At 37.3% G+C, this 14,294-nt stretch overlaps 1 protein-coding gene across 2 annotated transcripts in view; it reads left to right on the plus strand.

Annotated features, from left to right (window-relative positions):
- Positions 1-14,294, plus strand: part of SLC4A10 (solute carrier family 4 member 10) — a 113,897-nt gene that overhangs the window by 15,340 nt on the left and 84,263 nt on the right. For both annotated transcript variants that reach the window (XM_059852948.1, XM_059852949.1), the window contains exon 2: positions 8,008-8,089. In XM_059852948.1, the coding sequence (XP_059708931.1) occupies positions 8,008-8,089 (82 nt within the window). The remainder of the gene's footprint in view (positions 1-8,007; positions 8,090-14,294) is intronic.

A 14,294-nucleotide genomic window follows, 5' to 3' on the forward strand; every position in this document is an offset into this window, starting at 1 on the left:
ACTAGCAGTTGAATAAAGATCAGCTTGCAGATCTGGCAGAAGTGATAGGGTAGAAGGAAAGGAAGGAGTTTTGAGACTCTGAACATGACTGAAAATATTCATGGAAACACAATGACCTAAGTGCCTTGTTCAGGTTTTGTAAGGTGTTTGCATCACTTGGGCAGTCCTGATAAATTTGCTCCAAGACATACAGAGCATGGTAAGCAGCTGCAATTAATTGTTGGTGCTTTAAAATAGATACCAGAACCTAGAAAGAATTTAGCAGTTCATTATTTGATTATTATATCCAGTTTTATCAAGTGTTTTAAGGGGGAAAGTTTTTTGTCCATGTTCTGTTGCAATTGTCCTCAATCCCCCCTGTTAGGCAGACAAAGTGGGGCATCTGGCCATTGCAACAAGCTAAGCTCCCATTTTGCCTTGATTTTTTGTTTAATCTTTTCAAATAGAAATGTTGTCTTCAGCTGGACAGGTGTATGGAGAATAGATAAAGAGTGTATCGGGTTTGCCTTGCAAATGGAAGGAATGTATTGTTTCTACCTAAAATGGCTTTTCTAAGAAAGAAGATTCCATATCAAATATGAAGGAAATATTTATGTCTCAGTTTATAGCTGCTCTACTGTGCATAATGATATATAACAAGTACAGGATGCTTCAATGCAGATGAACACAGGAATTACAAGTATTACTGAGATTTAATTCTGTGTAAAACTGCTTTGGTTTTTTTTCTGCTTGAGTTTTATTTATAGCAATACTTTGTGCTTAGAGTTATTGTCTGAAATGATTCTCTGTGCTTATATGTTACAGAAATTGCATTATAACATTAAATATGTGTTCAGTCTCAGGCCAGTAGCAAATCAGTTCTTTGAAGCCAGTGCTGATTAGTGCAATTTTTAGCAGCGTTGCTGAACATGACATTTCATTATTGAGTCATGCTAAACATTATCTTGGCTTTTGCTATAAAAATAGAAAAGAGGAAAAAAAGAAGACAGAGAAGGATGCTTTTATGCATATGACATGCAGCCCTGGGGAGGATGCAAATCTGGGATGAAAACTAATTGCTTCTTACTTTGTAGCATAGACTGAACTATGTGGAGCAGAGCTGACCAGAAGGAAAGCTGAGCTTTATGTTAACCAGTAGTGGTTATTCCAGAAAGCTGCCATAAAAGCAGTGCCATTAAAGGGACACTTAAAAAAATGATCCTTCAGACCTTACAGAACAGACCTTTTTGCATTATAAATGTGTTTTGATGGGTCTTCTTTGATAGGTAGATAGAGGGGAAAAGGATGATATAACGTAGCTAGTGGAATGGAAAAGCAATTATATTTCATCCGAAAGATAAAATTCACTGTACTTTTCACCTCAGAAGATTGCTAAATATGGTTCTATGTAACATAAGCAATTAAACATGATATATTTAAAAGAGGTTGCTTTTTTTTTTAAACCCTGTGTGCTTGTCTTCAGAACGAGAAAAGAATTATAGCACCTAAATTGTGGACATACACATTGTGCATTGAATCGGTTTTGTGTGAGCCTGTTTGCTCAAGGACAGTTTGAAGGACAAGACTGAACATGGCAGTCGCCGGTGATTTTCCTCCTGCAAGAGGGAGGCAGGCATCTACATGTAACAGCTTTTTAGCCATTTAGGTTAATTTTCTTTGCAAAATATTTCCAACATGCACTTGGTAGCTCCAAGTAACTTTGTTTTCCATATCTTTAGTAATGCCATTGTTATGAAATGTTAAACTGAACTCAACCAAAATGACCTTAAAAATACAAATACTGTGTAATGATTCTGTAAAATGACTATAACAACAAAACAGTAATGTTGGAACTGAGAAGATAATCGTGTGTGTGGTGTCTGCAAAAATGTTTTTTATTTCATTACAGGCCACTGGAAAGGTAAAAACACAAGTTTTGTACCACTAACTGTATGGTAATAGGTATAAGCTGAAATGAACATGTTAGGGTTCCATCTTTTAAGCATATGTAATTATTAATAATATAAAAGAAATGAAATAATTGTATGTTTGTCATGGTTTAACCCCAGCCAGCAGCCAAGCCCCACACAGCCGCTTGTTCACTCCCACACCAGTGGGATGGGGGGGAAAACCAGAAGGATAAAAGTGAGAGAACTCATGGATTGAGATACAGTTGAATAGGGAAGGCAAAAGCCACCCACACAAACAAAACAAAACAAAACAAGGGATTCACTGCCTGCTTCCCATGGGCAGGCAGGTGTTCAGCCATCTCCAGGAGAGCAGGGCCCCCTCCCAGGTCACGGTGACTCGGGAAGACAAACGCTGGCACTCCAGATGTCCTCCCCCTTTCCTCTTTTTCCCCCCACTTTATATGCTGAGCATGATGTCACCTGGTCTGGAGTGTCCCTTTGGTCAGTTGGGGTGCCCTGTCCCAGCTGTGTCTCCCAGGCCCCCCCAGCCCCCTCTCCAGTGTGGCTGTACAAGGAGCAGAAAGGGCCCTGGCTCAGTGCAAGCCCTGCTCAGCAATAACAAAACATCTCTGTGTTATCAGCCTGTGCTCAGCACAACCCAAAACACAGCCCCCCACCAGCCCCTGTGCAGAAAGTTAACTCTACCCCAGCCAAAACCAGCACAACATTACAGCTTTCTATTGTTTATGGGAAGGCAGTGTTTCATGGTTTATGCTGACAGGTGTTCCCGAGTTCCAGATGGCATTTCAGAATTATGTAGGTTGTCTAATCATCAATAAGGGGCTTACATGGAGAAGCAATTAATACCATGATTATTGTCCTTATGAGTCAGCAGGTGTGTCATATGCATAATTTCTTGTGTGTGAAAAATCAAAATGGCTTCTGCTCTGTTATATATTTTAAAGAAAGAAAGATGCTGAAAAAGGTTCTTTACAGTTATGCTGATATGATTTATTCTATGAGTATATTAAGAATGTAATTTAAAAGGGACAGGATTTGACTGAGAGTATTAAAAACTGTAAAAAAAAGTGGAATATTAATACTCTTTGTAGCTGGTTTTTGCATTGTATTTTAAAGGGAAAGGGTTTATTGATCATCCAGTTTATTGAAAACACTGAACAAATACCAGGACAGAAAATAAAGTAGACAGATATGAAAAAAGTTGGATAAAAATAATGATCAAAAAAAATTTTGTAGTTTTCCATGTCAAATAAAAATTTCTCTGTTATCCATTTTGACTTGTCTGCTCAAAATATATTAGGTACAGATGTCATACTAGTGGATCACTGAACCTACCAAGGGAAAGAAGTGAGACATACTCTTTGCAAGTCTTTAATACTTTCTTGCTGTCCTAATGTATATTTAATTGTTATACTAATATTTCATTTGCTGTAGTGATCAACGCAGATGATCTTTAGTAAATGTTTGCCCAGTATCCAAGTTGTTTTTATTATGTATGCAAGTGTCTTTTAAGACAGTAGATTGATTTTCATCTTGTAGTAAATACATATAATGCCTGTATAGATAACTTCAAATCAAACATTGTCACTTGGGCTTCAGCCTGCCTTGTTGTCATCCAGAAGATGTGGAATATGTCCTAATTCCATCATCTGGAAATGTACTGAAGCTCTACAAGAGTGTGTGTCTACATTAGCACATACATATTTAAAGAGGTTTGTCATGTGCCTTTGTACAGATCTACCTTTGAAAGTAAATTTCCTTTTTCTCTCTACCCAGTCATCTCCAATGTGATGAAAGCATAGACAGTAACTAAAAAGACACAAAAATATCTGTCATAAAATGATGCTTCTCAGCTTTTCTAAAAGTGTGTTTTTTCATCAGCTTTGTTGTTCTGAGGTGTGGAAGGGCAGTGCACAGTTCTAGGAGGTGGCAGGTGAAGGACCAACCTCTTTGCAGCTGGTTATGAATTGTTGTTAGGGCTGTATCATAGCTAAAGAGGGTCACTTTAGGAAGGTTTCCAGGAGGTCATTTTTATATTGGAATATCCTGACATTCATTGGAATATCCTGCATGCTGAGCTTTATCTATACATGGGTGGAAAGGGCACTTAAGGCATTTGGCTTTGGTTCCTGGCAACAATTGTAGTCTCACTTTACACTCTGATAAGCAGGTTGTTTATCTAAGGGTTGAGAATCCATACTCCAGGACTCATGGTGACCTTCTTCCTTTGTGATTACTTACCAAAAAGTAACATCTTTGAAGGTGGTTCCTTTCCTTTTATTTTGGTAAACTTCAAAGCCATATTTTCAGTGCAATGTGGTTGCAGTGTAAGGCATGCAGAAGATGACTCTATTGTCTGCTTTTCTCTACTTGCCACTGTGTTTGAACTTCTAGTGTGTAGAGACAAATAGAGTAGCAACTGTATTTATCAGACTTTCATTAAATAGATGTTTTCTGTGAAATATGCTGCTGCTGCTGCATGTTGAAGGTCATTCCAGCATTCATTTGGAAAATGTAAGGCATGAAAAAAATCATGGACTGAGCAGGGTTGCTGGGCCCTAGTCTCTAAGGTTCTTGTGGTTTCCAAGTAAAAAGCTTTCGCTTTTTCTTGCTATTTTATCTCAGATACATTATTCCTTCTACTACGTGTTTGCTGGTATTTTATTACTGTAGGGAAATAACTTTTAGATCAGCTATTGTGTGATGGCTATGTAAGACCATAAGATATTAACAAGTATTATGAAAAGGAGAGTGGAAAAATATTATATTGTTTATGAAAAGTTTATTACACTCTGATTTTATCTTCACTGAAATATAATTCCTCTGGCTTCTCCAGCATTGCTCTTAAATTGGGCTGGTAGAAAAAAAAAACCCTACATTTATTCTTATGTATATTTGTTGAAGTTGTGCAATGTAAAATTATTGCAAGGTATTAATATGCATTGGTTTGATGTAAAAAAAGGGAAAGTTTATACCATAATGTTTTTTGTCAGTTTCTTATTTCCTCTCATTATCTATTCACTTGGGTAAAATTTCTTCAATTGAATGACTTGGCACTTCTGTAGTGCCTTACAGCTCTGAAATGCTGTGTGAAAATTTATTTTGGCAAAGAGCAGCCCGGTGAGGAAGGTAGATGAGTAAGTATTATTATCCCTATTTTACAGATGGGGAAGCTGAGGCACAGAGATTAAGTGACTTTTCCAAGGCCACACAGCAAGTCAGTGGCAGATCCAGGACTAGCGCTCGGGGACTTCCTGGATCCCTCTTCCATGCTTTAAGCAGTAGACCACAGTGTTCACTGGACTCAGCAAGCAACTCATTGCAGTAATGGACAGTTCCCAGGACTTGCACATGGTCAGTGTGTCCACACATTTGTTTGCAGACTGCTGCAGTATGTCTGTATGGTTTCACTACTCCAGTCCTTGCAGATTTGTGCCCTATGTAAAATTTTGTACCTTCATTATCTTCAAATGGTGTAAAAGGAAGAAGGGGTAGAATTCTGACATAAACGTGGCATGGCAATGAAGAGCATTTAGTTTTAATGCCTTATTCTGAACCTTCTGAAACTGATGGGCCAAGATGCAGATTGGCACAAGATTCATGGCTTTGAGGATGCTAGTATGGAGCTGCTTGGCATGAATTCTGTCTTCCATGACTGTATTTTGGTTAGTTTTGCCTCTACTTTCAGTTTCAAACTCTCATTTATTGCAGCACTTAAAAATAATAAGTTCATGATTTCCTGAAATTCTAATAAAAACCAGAGCCTTACTAATTGAAATTAGGTTTGCAGTCTCTATTAATCCAGGGGAAAGTGGAGTGGGATCTGTTTTTATTTGTATTGCAGTAGACCTCACCACCCAATGTGTTTAAGCACAAAACTGCTAGTGAACCTTTGTCTCACCTCTCCCCTCCTCCAAGGGGGCAGTACAGGAATCAGAAATTGCTTCTGGAGTAAATGCAGTACAACTCTTGTACTGGTAAATGTGAGGTGGCTTTTATGCTGCTCCCTGGGAAGTCAGTGTGTTCAGTGCCAGGCCTGTTTAATTGGACTTTGCTCAGAGTTTGACAAGTGAATTGCTAACAACACAGCACTCCCAATTAAGCTGTTTTTTTCTGTAATATTAATGGAATAAACCCACTTCTGAGAATGAGGCGAGGCTGAGACTTGCTATGACATTACAGGAAGAGGAGGCAGAGAAGTAAAAGTCTGCCAGAAGCTGAAAACTGAACACATGGGAAAGGAGAAGTCAAAGTGTATGAGCATATTTTGATAAATATTAATGAATTAATTTGTATTTAATTTACTTAGATAATCTGTAAATGCTTTAAACTGCCCAGCAATTTAGTATTTTTACCACTGTAAATTCTCCCTAACATTGCTTCCTTTCTGATGTGAATGTCTTATGCTAGAACAGCATTATTTATGATATGGCTCTAATACTTGGACTTTTGACATCCTGCCTATTCACTCACCCATTGTTATGTCTAACTGCTTTAAAATAATGGATTCATTTTAGTAAAATGATCAAATGGTTTCTGCAAAGTTATGCTTTCCTGGTACATCTTAATGGGTTATTGGCTAATTCTAAATTATAAAAGACAAAACAGTTTCAATAGAAGCCCATTTCTTATTGTAATATTTTAGTTGTGTACTATTATCTATGGGAAAGCTCTAATAAAGACATTTTAACACTTGGTCTTTCTTTCTTTAACAGCCCAGATGCTTGGTGCTGACACATTCGTAAGATTTTTCTATGTAAGATAGCTACAGCATGACAGCTATTTTTAAAATGAAAGGAGCCTGGAACAAAAACTCACATCCAGAATGCGCCACATCCAGCTATATAAGTGACTCTTTTTGCCTGGGGCATCTGATATTTAAGGAGAAGTGCTCAAAGACTTTAATTTCTCATTATATTCTATTGCATTCTATATATAGATGTATATTTATCGTGCAACACTGATATTTAAATCCCCTTGCTTTAGACTTGCATTAAGATACCAATTTTTTGTATTGACATATAGTAGTTATAGTTCTAATATCACTTGCTAAAACCCCTCTACTAATGACAAGTAAATATATGAATTGGTACTTTTGTATAATGCATAATTTTTCATAATAATTTAATGGAAATCACTCTTTCATGTTGTGAAATATAGACTGTATTTAGCAGCTGGATTTTTTCACAAGTGATGTCAAACTCATAGTGAACCAAATACTCATTTTAGCACAGCATCTAGTGTCTTGTTGCTGAACCCCCAAAATATTTTTCCGTACGGGGGAATGAATTGGGTATTTTTTTCTTCATGTCAGAAGTGACAAAATCACCAATTTCTGTACCTGTACCTTACCTAGCCTGAGTACAATACAATAATTGGTCATGTACTGTATTTACCGTGCAGTAGAGATTACAGTTAAAATGCATGTATGACTACAGGATAAAATTAAACATGAAATATATGTTCCTGAGGAACAATAGCTTTTCTATTTTCTGCTATCACTGTATGCTGCCTGCCTTTATACTAAATTCAGCTTGGTGTTTGTAAAGAAAAGCAAAGGCTTTGCAGTTCACCAGTAGGTGAAGCCAGTTGATTTCATGGTGTTAGTTTGATTTCTTACTGTATTGTCGCTGAGTGTGATTGTCTAGCTTTGCTGAAGTATAAGGAATCTTAGTAGAAATAGTTAGGGAATTCTGCCTGTAGCTCAGGATCCTGATCTAAAGACAAAAATGCCTGTGGAACCCCTTTCTTAAGGTGCACGAGAATAAAGCTGCCTTGATCAGACATTTCTTCTCTCATCTCTTTCATTGTCCTATTGGCTCATGTTTTTCTTGGTTTCCAGTAACCAGTGTTTACTCATCATCTTGCAGGTTTTACCAGAAGTTTTGCATGTCAAAGTTAGCTGTAATCATACCTCAGTAAAAACTGATGCAAAAGAAATAGATTTAATAAGTAAAATGAAATTCTTACACCCCTTTTTATTCTTGAGTTGGAAAAGTGGAAATATTAAAAACATCTTTGTTTTATAGTACTGTACAATTTTGCCAATAGTTTCCAAATGAAAAGTAGCTTATCTGTCTTTTTTTCTGTTTTGTAGAGGAATGATGAAGAGGCTGTTGTGGATAGAGGTGGAACTCGCTCCATTCTCAAGACACATTTTGAAAAGGAAGATCTAGAAGGTGAGGGATGATTTTTCTGTGCTTTATGTTGTCGCTTTCTTCTGAAAGTACTGAAATGTAATTACAATGTGTAAACTTACTGATTTGAGCAGGGATACAAAGAGACAATAGAGTAGAATATTGTAATTTATTTAAAAAAAAGAAATACTGTTTTCTCTCACAGCAGTGTCCAGAAACAGATGATGGTGGAAGGAGTTTGCTGGTTTTTGGTGATCCATGGTCAAGTCCTGTGAATATGCATGTGTGACTTTACATAAGTCTTTTAAACTTTCGAATATGCAACTGCAAGCAGGACTGCTGATTTAGTGCTTATAAAGGCTTCTACATTTACATTACAATCCTCATGTAGTTGCCTAGCCACATCTTCAGCTGAACAAAGGCATTCTGTAGTGTCAGAGATTGGATACATATTTACTGATACCCACTGCAGAAACCACCTAACGACCATGTAGGAGAAAGTGAGAAATTATGAGCACTGTTGAGATACTGGTCTAATGAGTCAGCTGCATTTCTCTTTGTTTAGTGTATCCCAAGCTTTGGTTACTACTGTACTTAAACTCTTGAGTTGTGTGAGCCCCCAAGTCATAGTTATGAGGAAAATGAGTTGCACATATGACATCCCTTTCCTGAGACTGGAAATGGCTGATTTTGTTAGCTTCTTGTAGTGGGACATGGAGGTTCCTGTTTTTGTCACACAGATCCACATGAACTAGCCCAAAAGAAATACTAAGATCAACATGCTACATCTGAAAAGTTCCCTGCTTCAGGTCTAAAGAGACCTATCTCCATCTGTGCAGGAACTTGAGTTTTCTAAATGCCTACCATTGATTACTTCATAATTTTTTTTTCTTTTTTTCTCTATGTGAACTTTGTGTTATCTGATACGTGTTGGCCATATTGATGATTTCATTGACATACCAATGTTACACAGCAGCTCTGTTACTGCTTCCTTCAGCAGTGCCTCCCTCAAAAAGCAGATGTAGCTGCACTTGAGAGGGGCCTGGCTGTGTCTGTGCGAGGTTGTCTCTCACAGAAGGATGTTGGATGTGGTGCAGTGTGGCTTGTATGAGGTAGGTAGCTCTCTACTCAGCCTGGGGGAAGTCTGGGTGTGTGCAAGACAGATCTCAGGTTAGATGTTTCAGGGTGGCATTTAGAGTTTTGGTATCTCCAGGGGTGAGAGTACCAGTGGGTCAGGCTGGCAATGCCAGTTTTGGGCATAAGCACAAAACCTTCTGTTTTGAATCTCACATTTAATCTGTGGTCTTCAGTCTCTTGATTGCATCCTTGATTCAAAGAGAAGCCACTGCATCTGGTGTCCTCAGAGAAACACCCAATAAAAGAGTGGGAGCTCCCTGTCTCCCTTTCTCCATGGTACTGACTCACAGAGATTTTGTGGGGTGAGTCAACATACAAAAATATCCTTTTGCTGAGTCATTTTATTGATGATAGTGAGGTGGCATTTTAAAGATGGACAGCTTTCTGCAGAATGACATCTTTAAACATAAGCTTAAGTCACATTAAGGTTGTCAGAATTACTGTGATGTTCCACATGTGGCTACATGGAACATAATTTAAGAACTGTATTTAATTATTTTTTCCCCCACCATCCTATATGGATAGAGTTGGTCCTGTGAAATATCAATGAAAATATTATTTCAAAGATATGCTCTTAAGATGTTGTCAGAAGAAATTGGAACATGGCAGTGACACTCCCACAATCTTTCCATCAATTTAAGTTGAATTAAATTTAGAATATTGAAAAATTCTGCAGTTATCAAATGAATCTGCTTTTATTAAAAATAAAACCCTCTTGTTTCATAATGTTCTAAGAAAACAATTTTTCAGTGTAGAATCAATCCGTCACGATGCAGTTAGCTTTCTCAGATAATTTCATGCTCACTAACTTCAGATCAGTTTATCCTTAAATGTACAATCACTACATTCAAAAATACCAAGTGACTTAATAAGCTTTGAAGATGTTGCAGATTTTAATATCCAGTTGCTGTTAATAGCATGTCCATTTGTTTTGCAGTACATCTAGACACTTCTCCCCCAGGAAACAGAGAGTGTGACTCACAAATACCTGTCTCATTCACTGACATTGTGTTGGGTTCTGCTGAAAAATGTACCTTTTTCCTAATGACATAACAACTATGAAATATGAAATTAAATAATCAGGTGCTAATTGCATACCTTAGAAAAAGAGTATAACCAAACTATTAATATGTATTATGTAATTAGCTTTTTGACAGACATTTAATTTGGTTTATGTTTTAAAATGTAAATAGCTGGTTACTGAATATTCTAGGGAAGAATAGCTTTGCCAGGGTGTAAGTTTTAATGGCACCATGTCAGCAGCATTTCAAAAATTGCAATTCATATGAAGAGCTGCAGGTTTAAATCTGAAAATCAGTATTCAAATTCTTCTTATTAAATCTTCTAATTTTAAGTATTTTGTCTCTTTTTTAAAAAAATTAAACTATCAATATTCAAGCTTCAGAAATACGGATTTAAATGTGTACTAAAATTTCCATCTGAAATTTCAAAGCCTAGTAAATATTTGGACTTGCATATTTTAGGCAGTCATTGTGCAAGTATATTGCAAGTACATTTCTTGCTGAAAGCATGAAGATATGGTGATTAATTCTGCCTCAAAGAACGGACACAAGAATAGTTTTTTTCCTCATTCTCTCTAGATCGGTATTTTCTTTCCTTGAGCAGTATAGTAAAACTTTGGGAACATAAGACAGGAACTGCAGTACTTATGGGAACAGAAGGGATGTGGTGCTCATCTTAGTGCAGTAAGTGCTTCAAACTGTATCTTTTTACTTAAGGTTTGTAGTGCTTCAGAGGTGAATTGTTTGCAGAGCTTTGGCATTCAGATTTTCAGCACCAATTATTTTTCCACATAGTTAATTTTTTGTGAGTTTTAAGGTCAGGATCAGTCACTAATATTGAATAGGTCATTTTGCTGACTATTGCATTGATGGAGGGACTGAGAAAGCATTTCTAAAAGCAAAAAAGAGATTATATTCCCTGGTTATAATCACCTGTTTTGCATGCTATCTTTCAATGTGTGTACAGACAACAATCCTACTGAAATAAATATACTCTCATTTTTATCAGTGGTGGAATTCCTAAATGAGAATTGAGCACTGATTCTGGATGCTTGAGTATTTAATTGCAAAATGACAGGTTGTAAATGTGCCTGTACTGAGGGCAGCTAGGCAAGTTTTCCTGGACAGATGTGCACTTCAGCAGCTGCTTATTCCAGTTCATTCCATGGGGTTGTCTCTGGCTGGCTGCCATTGCTTCAATGAAGTTCAGTGAGAACAGTTTCTGATCAGATATAATATATATATATTCTGATCAGATATAGTAGGATATACCTACTGTTTATCTCATAGGTCGAAAGTACTTGGATTGCTCTGGTTGGAGATCTCAGATTCTCTCAGGTCACATGCTGACTTTTGGACTATGCAGATGTGCAAGGGGATTGACATGAAATACACTCTGGCCAAGGTCTTTTCCTTATGGCCACAGTGTTAGCTGAGGGGAAAAGTGACCATTCCTTGGACTCCTTGCTGGAGGTGCTCAACTGCAGCTGGAGGATTTTTGTGAGAGTATTTCAGAACTGCTGTGGGTATTACTGTGGCTGGGTTTGGGAAGCAGCTTCAGCAGGGAGGTGGGTGGGTCCCAGCATGAATCAGGGATGAATTCTGGCTCAGTTGGAGAAAATGGCAAAATGATCCTTGATTCAGACAAGTCAAGATTTTGTTCAAGTTTTTTATGTTTCATTCATTTAATCTGCCTAAGTGGCATGGGAAATTTTGCCTGAGGGAAATCAAGTTTGCCATGTTTCATATCTCTGAGGCGACATAAAACACTGTATCCAGTATATGCATGAATATGACTCAGGATATGCCTCCTGACACTTTTCACAAAATTCAGATTACGTGGATTGCTTACTGAATTTCACAAAAAACCTTCAAGCTTAATTAGAATATAAATATGACTGGCACAACACAGAATGATGCAGAGGCTGAGACTTTAAACTTAATAAACCAAAAATTAATTGTAAATTTTGTAGAGATATTTTGTAATTAACAACCTGCATGAAGGATAATTTTGATAGTCAATGCTGAACAAAAAAGGTGAAACTCCAGAGTATTTAATTATCTTTTACAAATAATTATTTTATTTTATTTTATTTTATTTTATTTTATTTTATTTGTTCTAGCTTGTGACAGTAATTTAAAAATTATTTTAATGAAATTTTGATTATATATTTTTTGGATTAATATATGAAAAACCTCATTGTGATTAAATGCTAAACTCCATATATTATTACTTAGTAGAAATTTGAGTTTTAAGCAGCCTTTTATTCTCAGAGACTGGACCTTTTTTGTGGAAATAACATCATAGCACACCTGTCTGCCACTGACATTATTTACCTGAAAATTAATAGGACCCAGTAGCTCATAGGACTGACAGGATATAAATTTTAATAAGCTGGCCTCGATTCACCCGTGCCTCAATGCAGAAACAAGTCAGGCACCGGCTCTGCTTGGTCAGACAGGAGCATCAACCAAGATTTCCCTTCCCCTTGGCTCCCAGGACGCTCGAGCCTACTGCAAATGATTTGTTACCATGTCAGTACAGATCCCCTGCTCCAGGCTGCCTGGCCTGTGCTTCCCTGGGTGCCCTGCTCATCCTGACGTTGGCTCTGACCCCGCTCGTGCTCCTTGCAGTGATGTTCGCCGCGCTGCGATGGAACCAGAAGTGCAGTGGAAGCAGAGTCCAGAATGATTTGCCTTTGTCTGTACCTGAAGGGTTGCTCTTTCATTTTGTTACCTACCAGGTATCACATACTCAAGCTTGTTCCCTTTGTGATTCCTAAGGCACACGTTTCTGTAGTGCCTCTCATCTAGCTTTGTTTTCTTTTTCCTACATAATTCAATATTGCTTGAGATCTCACTTTTCTCCTTTTGTCTTGGCAGTCACCTGGTTTAATCCCTTTGCTCTCTTGTCCCTCCTCAGCAGTTTCTCTGTTACTGGGGAGGTGGTTCACCTTAAACATTCACTAATAAGTCTGAAGGATGTGTTCTCAGAATCTCTTTGAAATGATGAATAATGAAATAATGGAAGCAAACAAGTGCCACAGTGTTGGTTGAACACCACAGCCTTTAGCTGATGATAACATTTGGTTGTGGATTTGGTTTGAATTTGCTCTCAGCTTCACAGGCAGGAAACCTTTTCAGTATTTGTAGGGAATAATATATTCAAATGCTTCACTTTGTGAAATCCCAGATGAAACTGACATAAACCAATTTGCCATTGTTGGTGAAAGCTGCTTAATTGCAGCATCAGAAGATAGAAACATTCATTTTTCAACACACAGTTGTACTTGTACTGAAGTTGCTTTTTTTTTTTTTTTTTTTTTTTTTTTGGCTTGCTGCTAATTTAGAAATATAGGTCAAATTCTTCCCTCCAATAACCACAGCTTCACTCCATCAGTGGAAAGAGTTGAGAGTTGTGTATCTGAGCAGGTTCTTTTATATTCTGTGTCTGCTGGCTTTTTTTCTTCTGCCTGGAAAGGTCATGATCTTGTAATAAAACCATACATACAACACCTCTGGATTCCTCTGGAGGAATCTAGGGAATTTCAAGCATAAGTATTGGTCAAAAGGTACTTTTTAGCCCACCTACAATCTGGAAATATCTTTTGTTAAAATGCAAGATTTTTTTGGGAGGGCAGTGAATGATCGAGGCTCTTTAAAAGGTCCTTAACTTTAATGACTTCAGTGAGATGCTCTTATCCTCCACATTGAACGTGTCCTTAATGTTATCTTGGGTCAGGGATATTGTTTTTATTTTTTTTCTATATAATTTCTGTTTTAATCTACTCTAGAATATAAATTTTATGTATAATCTAAAAGAAATTTTGAAGGTTTTCTTGTCCGTTCCTCCAAATTATGGCATAGCAAAAAGGTGAAAAATGGGTTTTGGGCAAACCAGAACCACAAACAGCAATGTAAACTGTTGATTTTGGAAGGATTGCTTTTGTCCTTTCTGCTTTTTCTCCAGCTCTGCCTCCCTGCTGCACTACAATAATGAATCATGAGTCATGTACTTCTACTCCTACACAATTCACCATAATCACTTTCTTTCCTGTAAGGAAAAAGGCAATGTTTTTAACCCTGCA

The sequence above is a fragment of the Haemorhous mexicanus genome, chromosome 8, assembly GCF_027477595.1.
Source record: "Haemorhous mexicanus isolate bHaeMex1 chromosome 8, bHaeMex1.pri, whole genome shotgun sequence".
Taxonomy (NCBI): Eukaryota; Metazoa; Chordata; class Aves; order Passeriformes; family Fringillidae; genus Haemorhous; species Haemorhous mexicanus.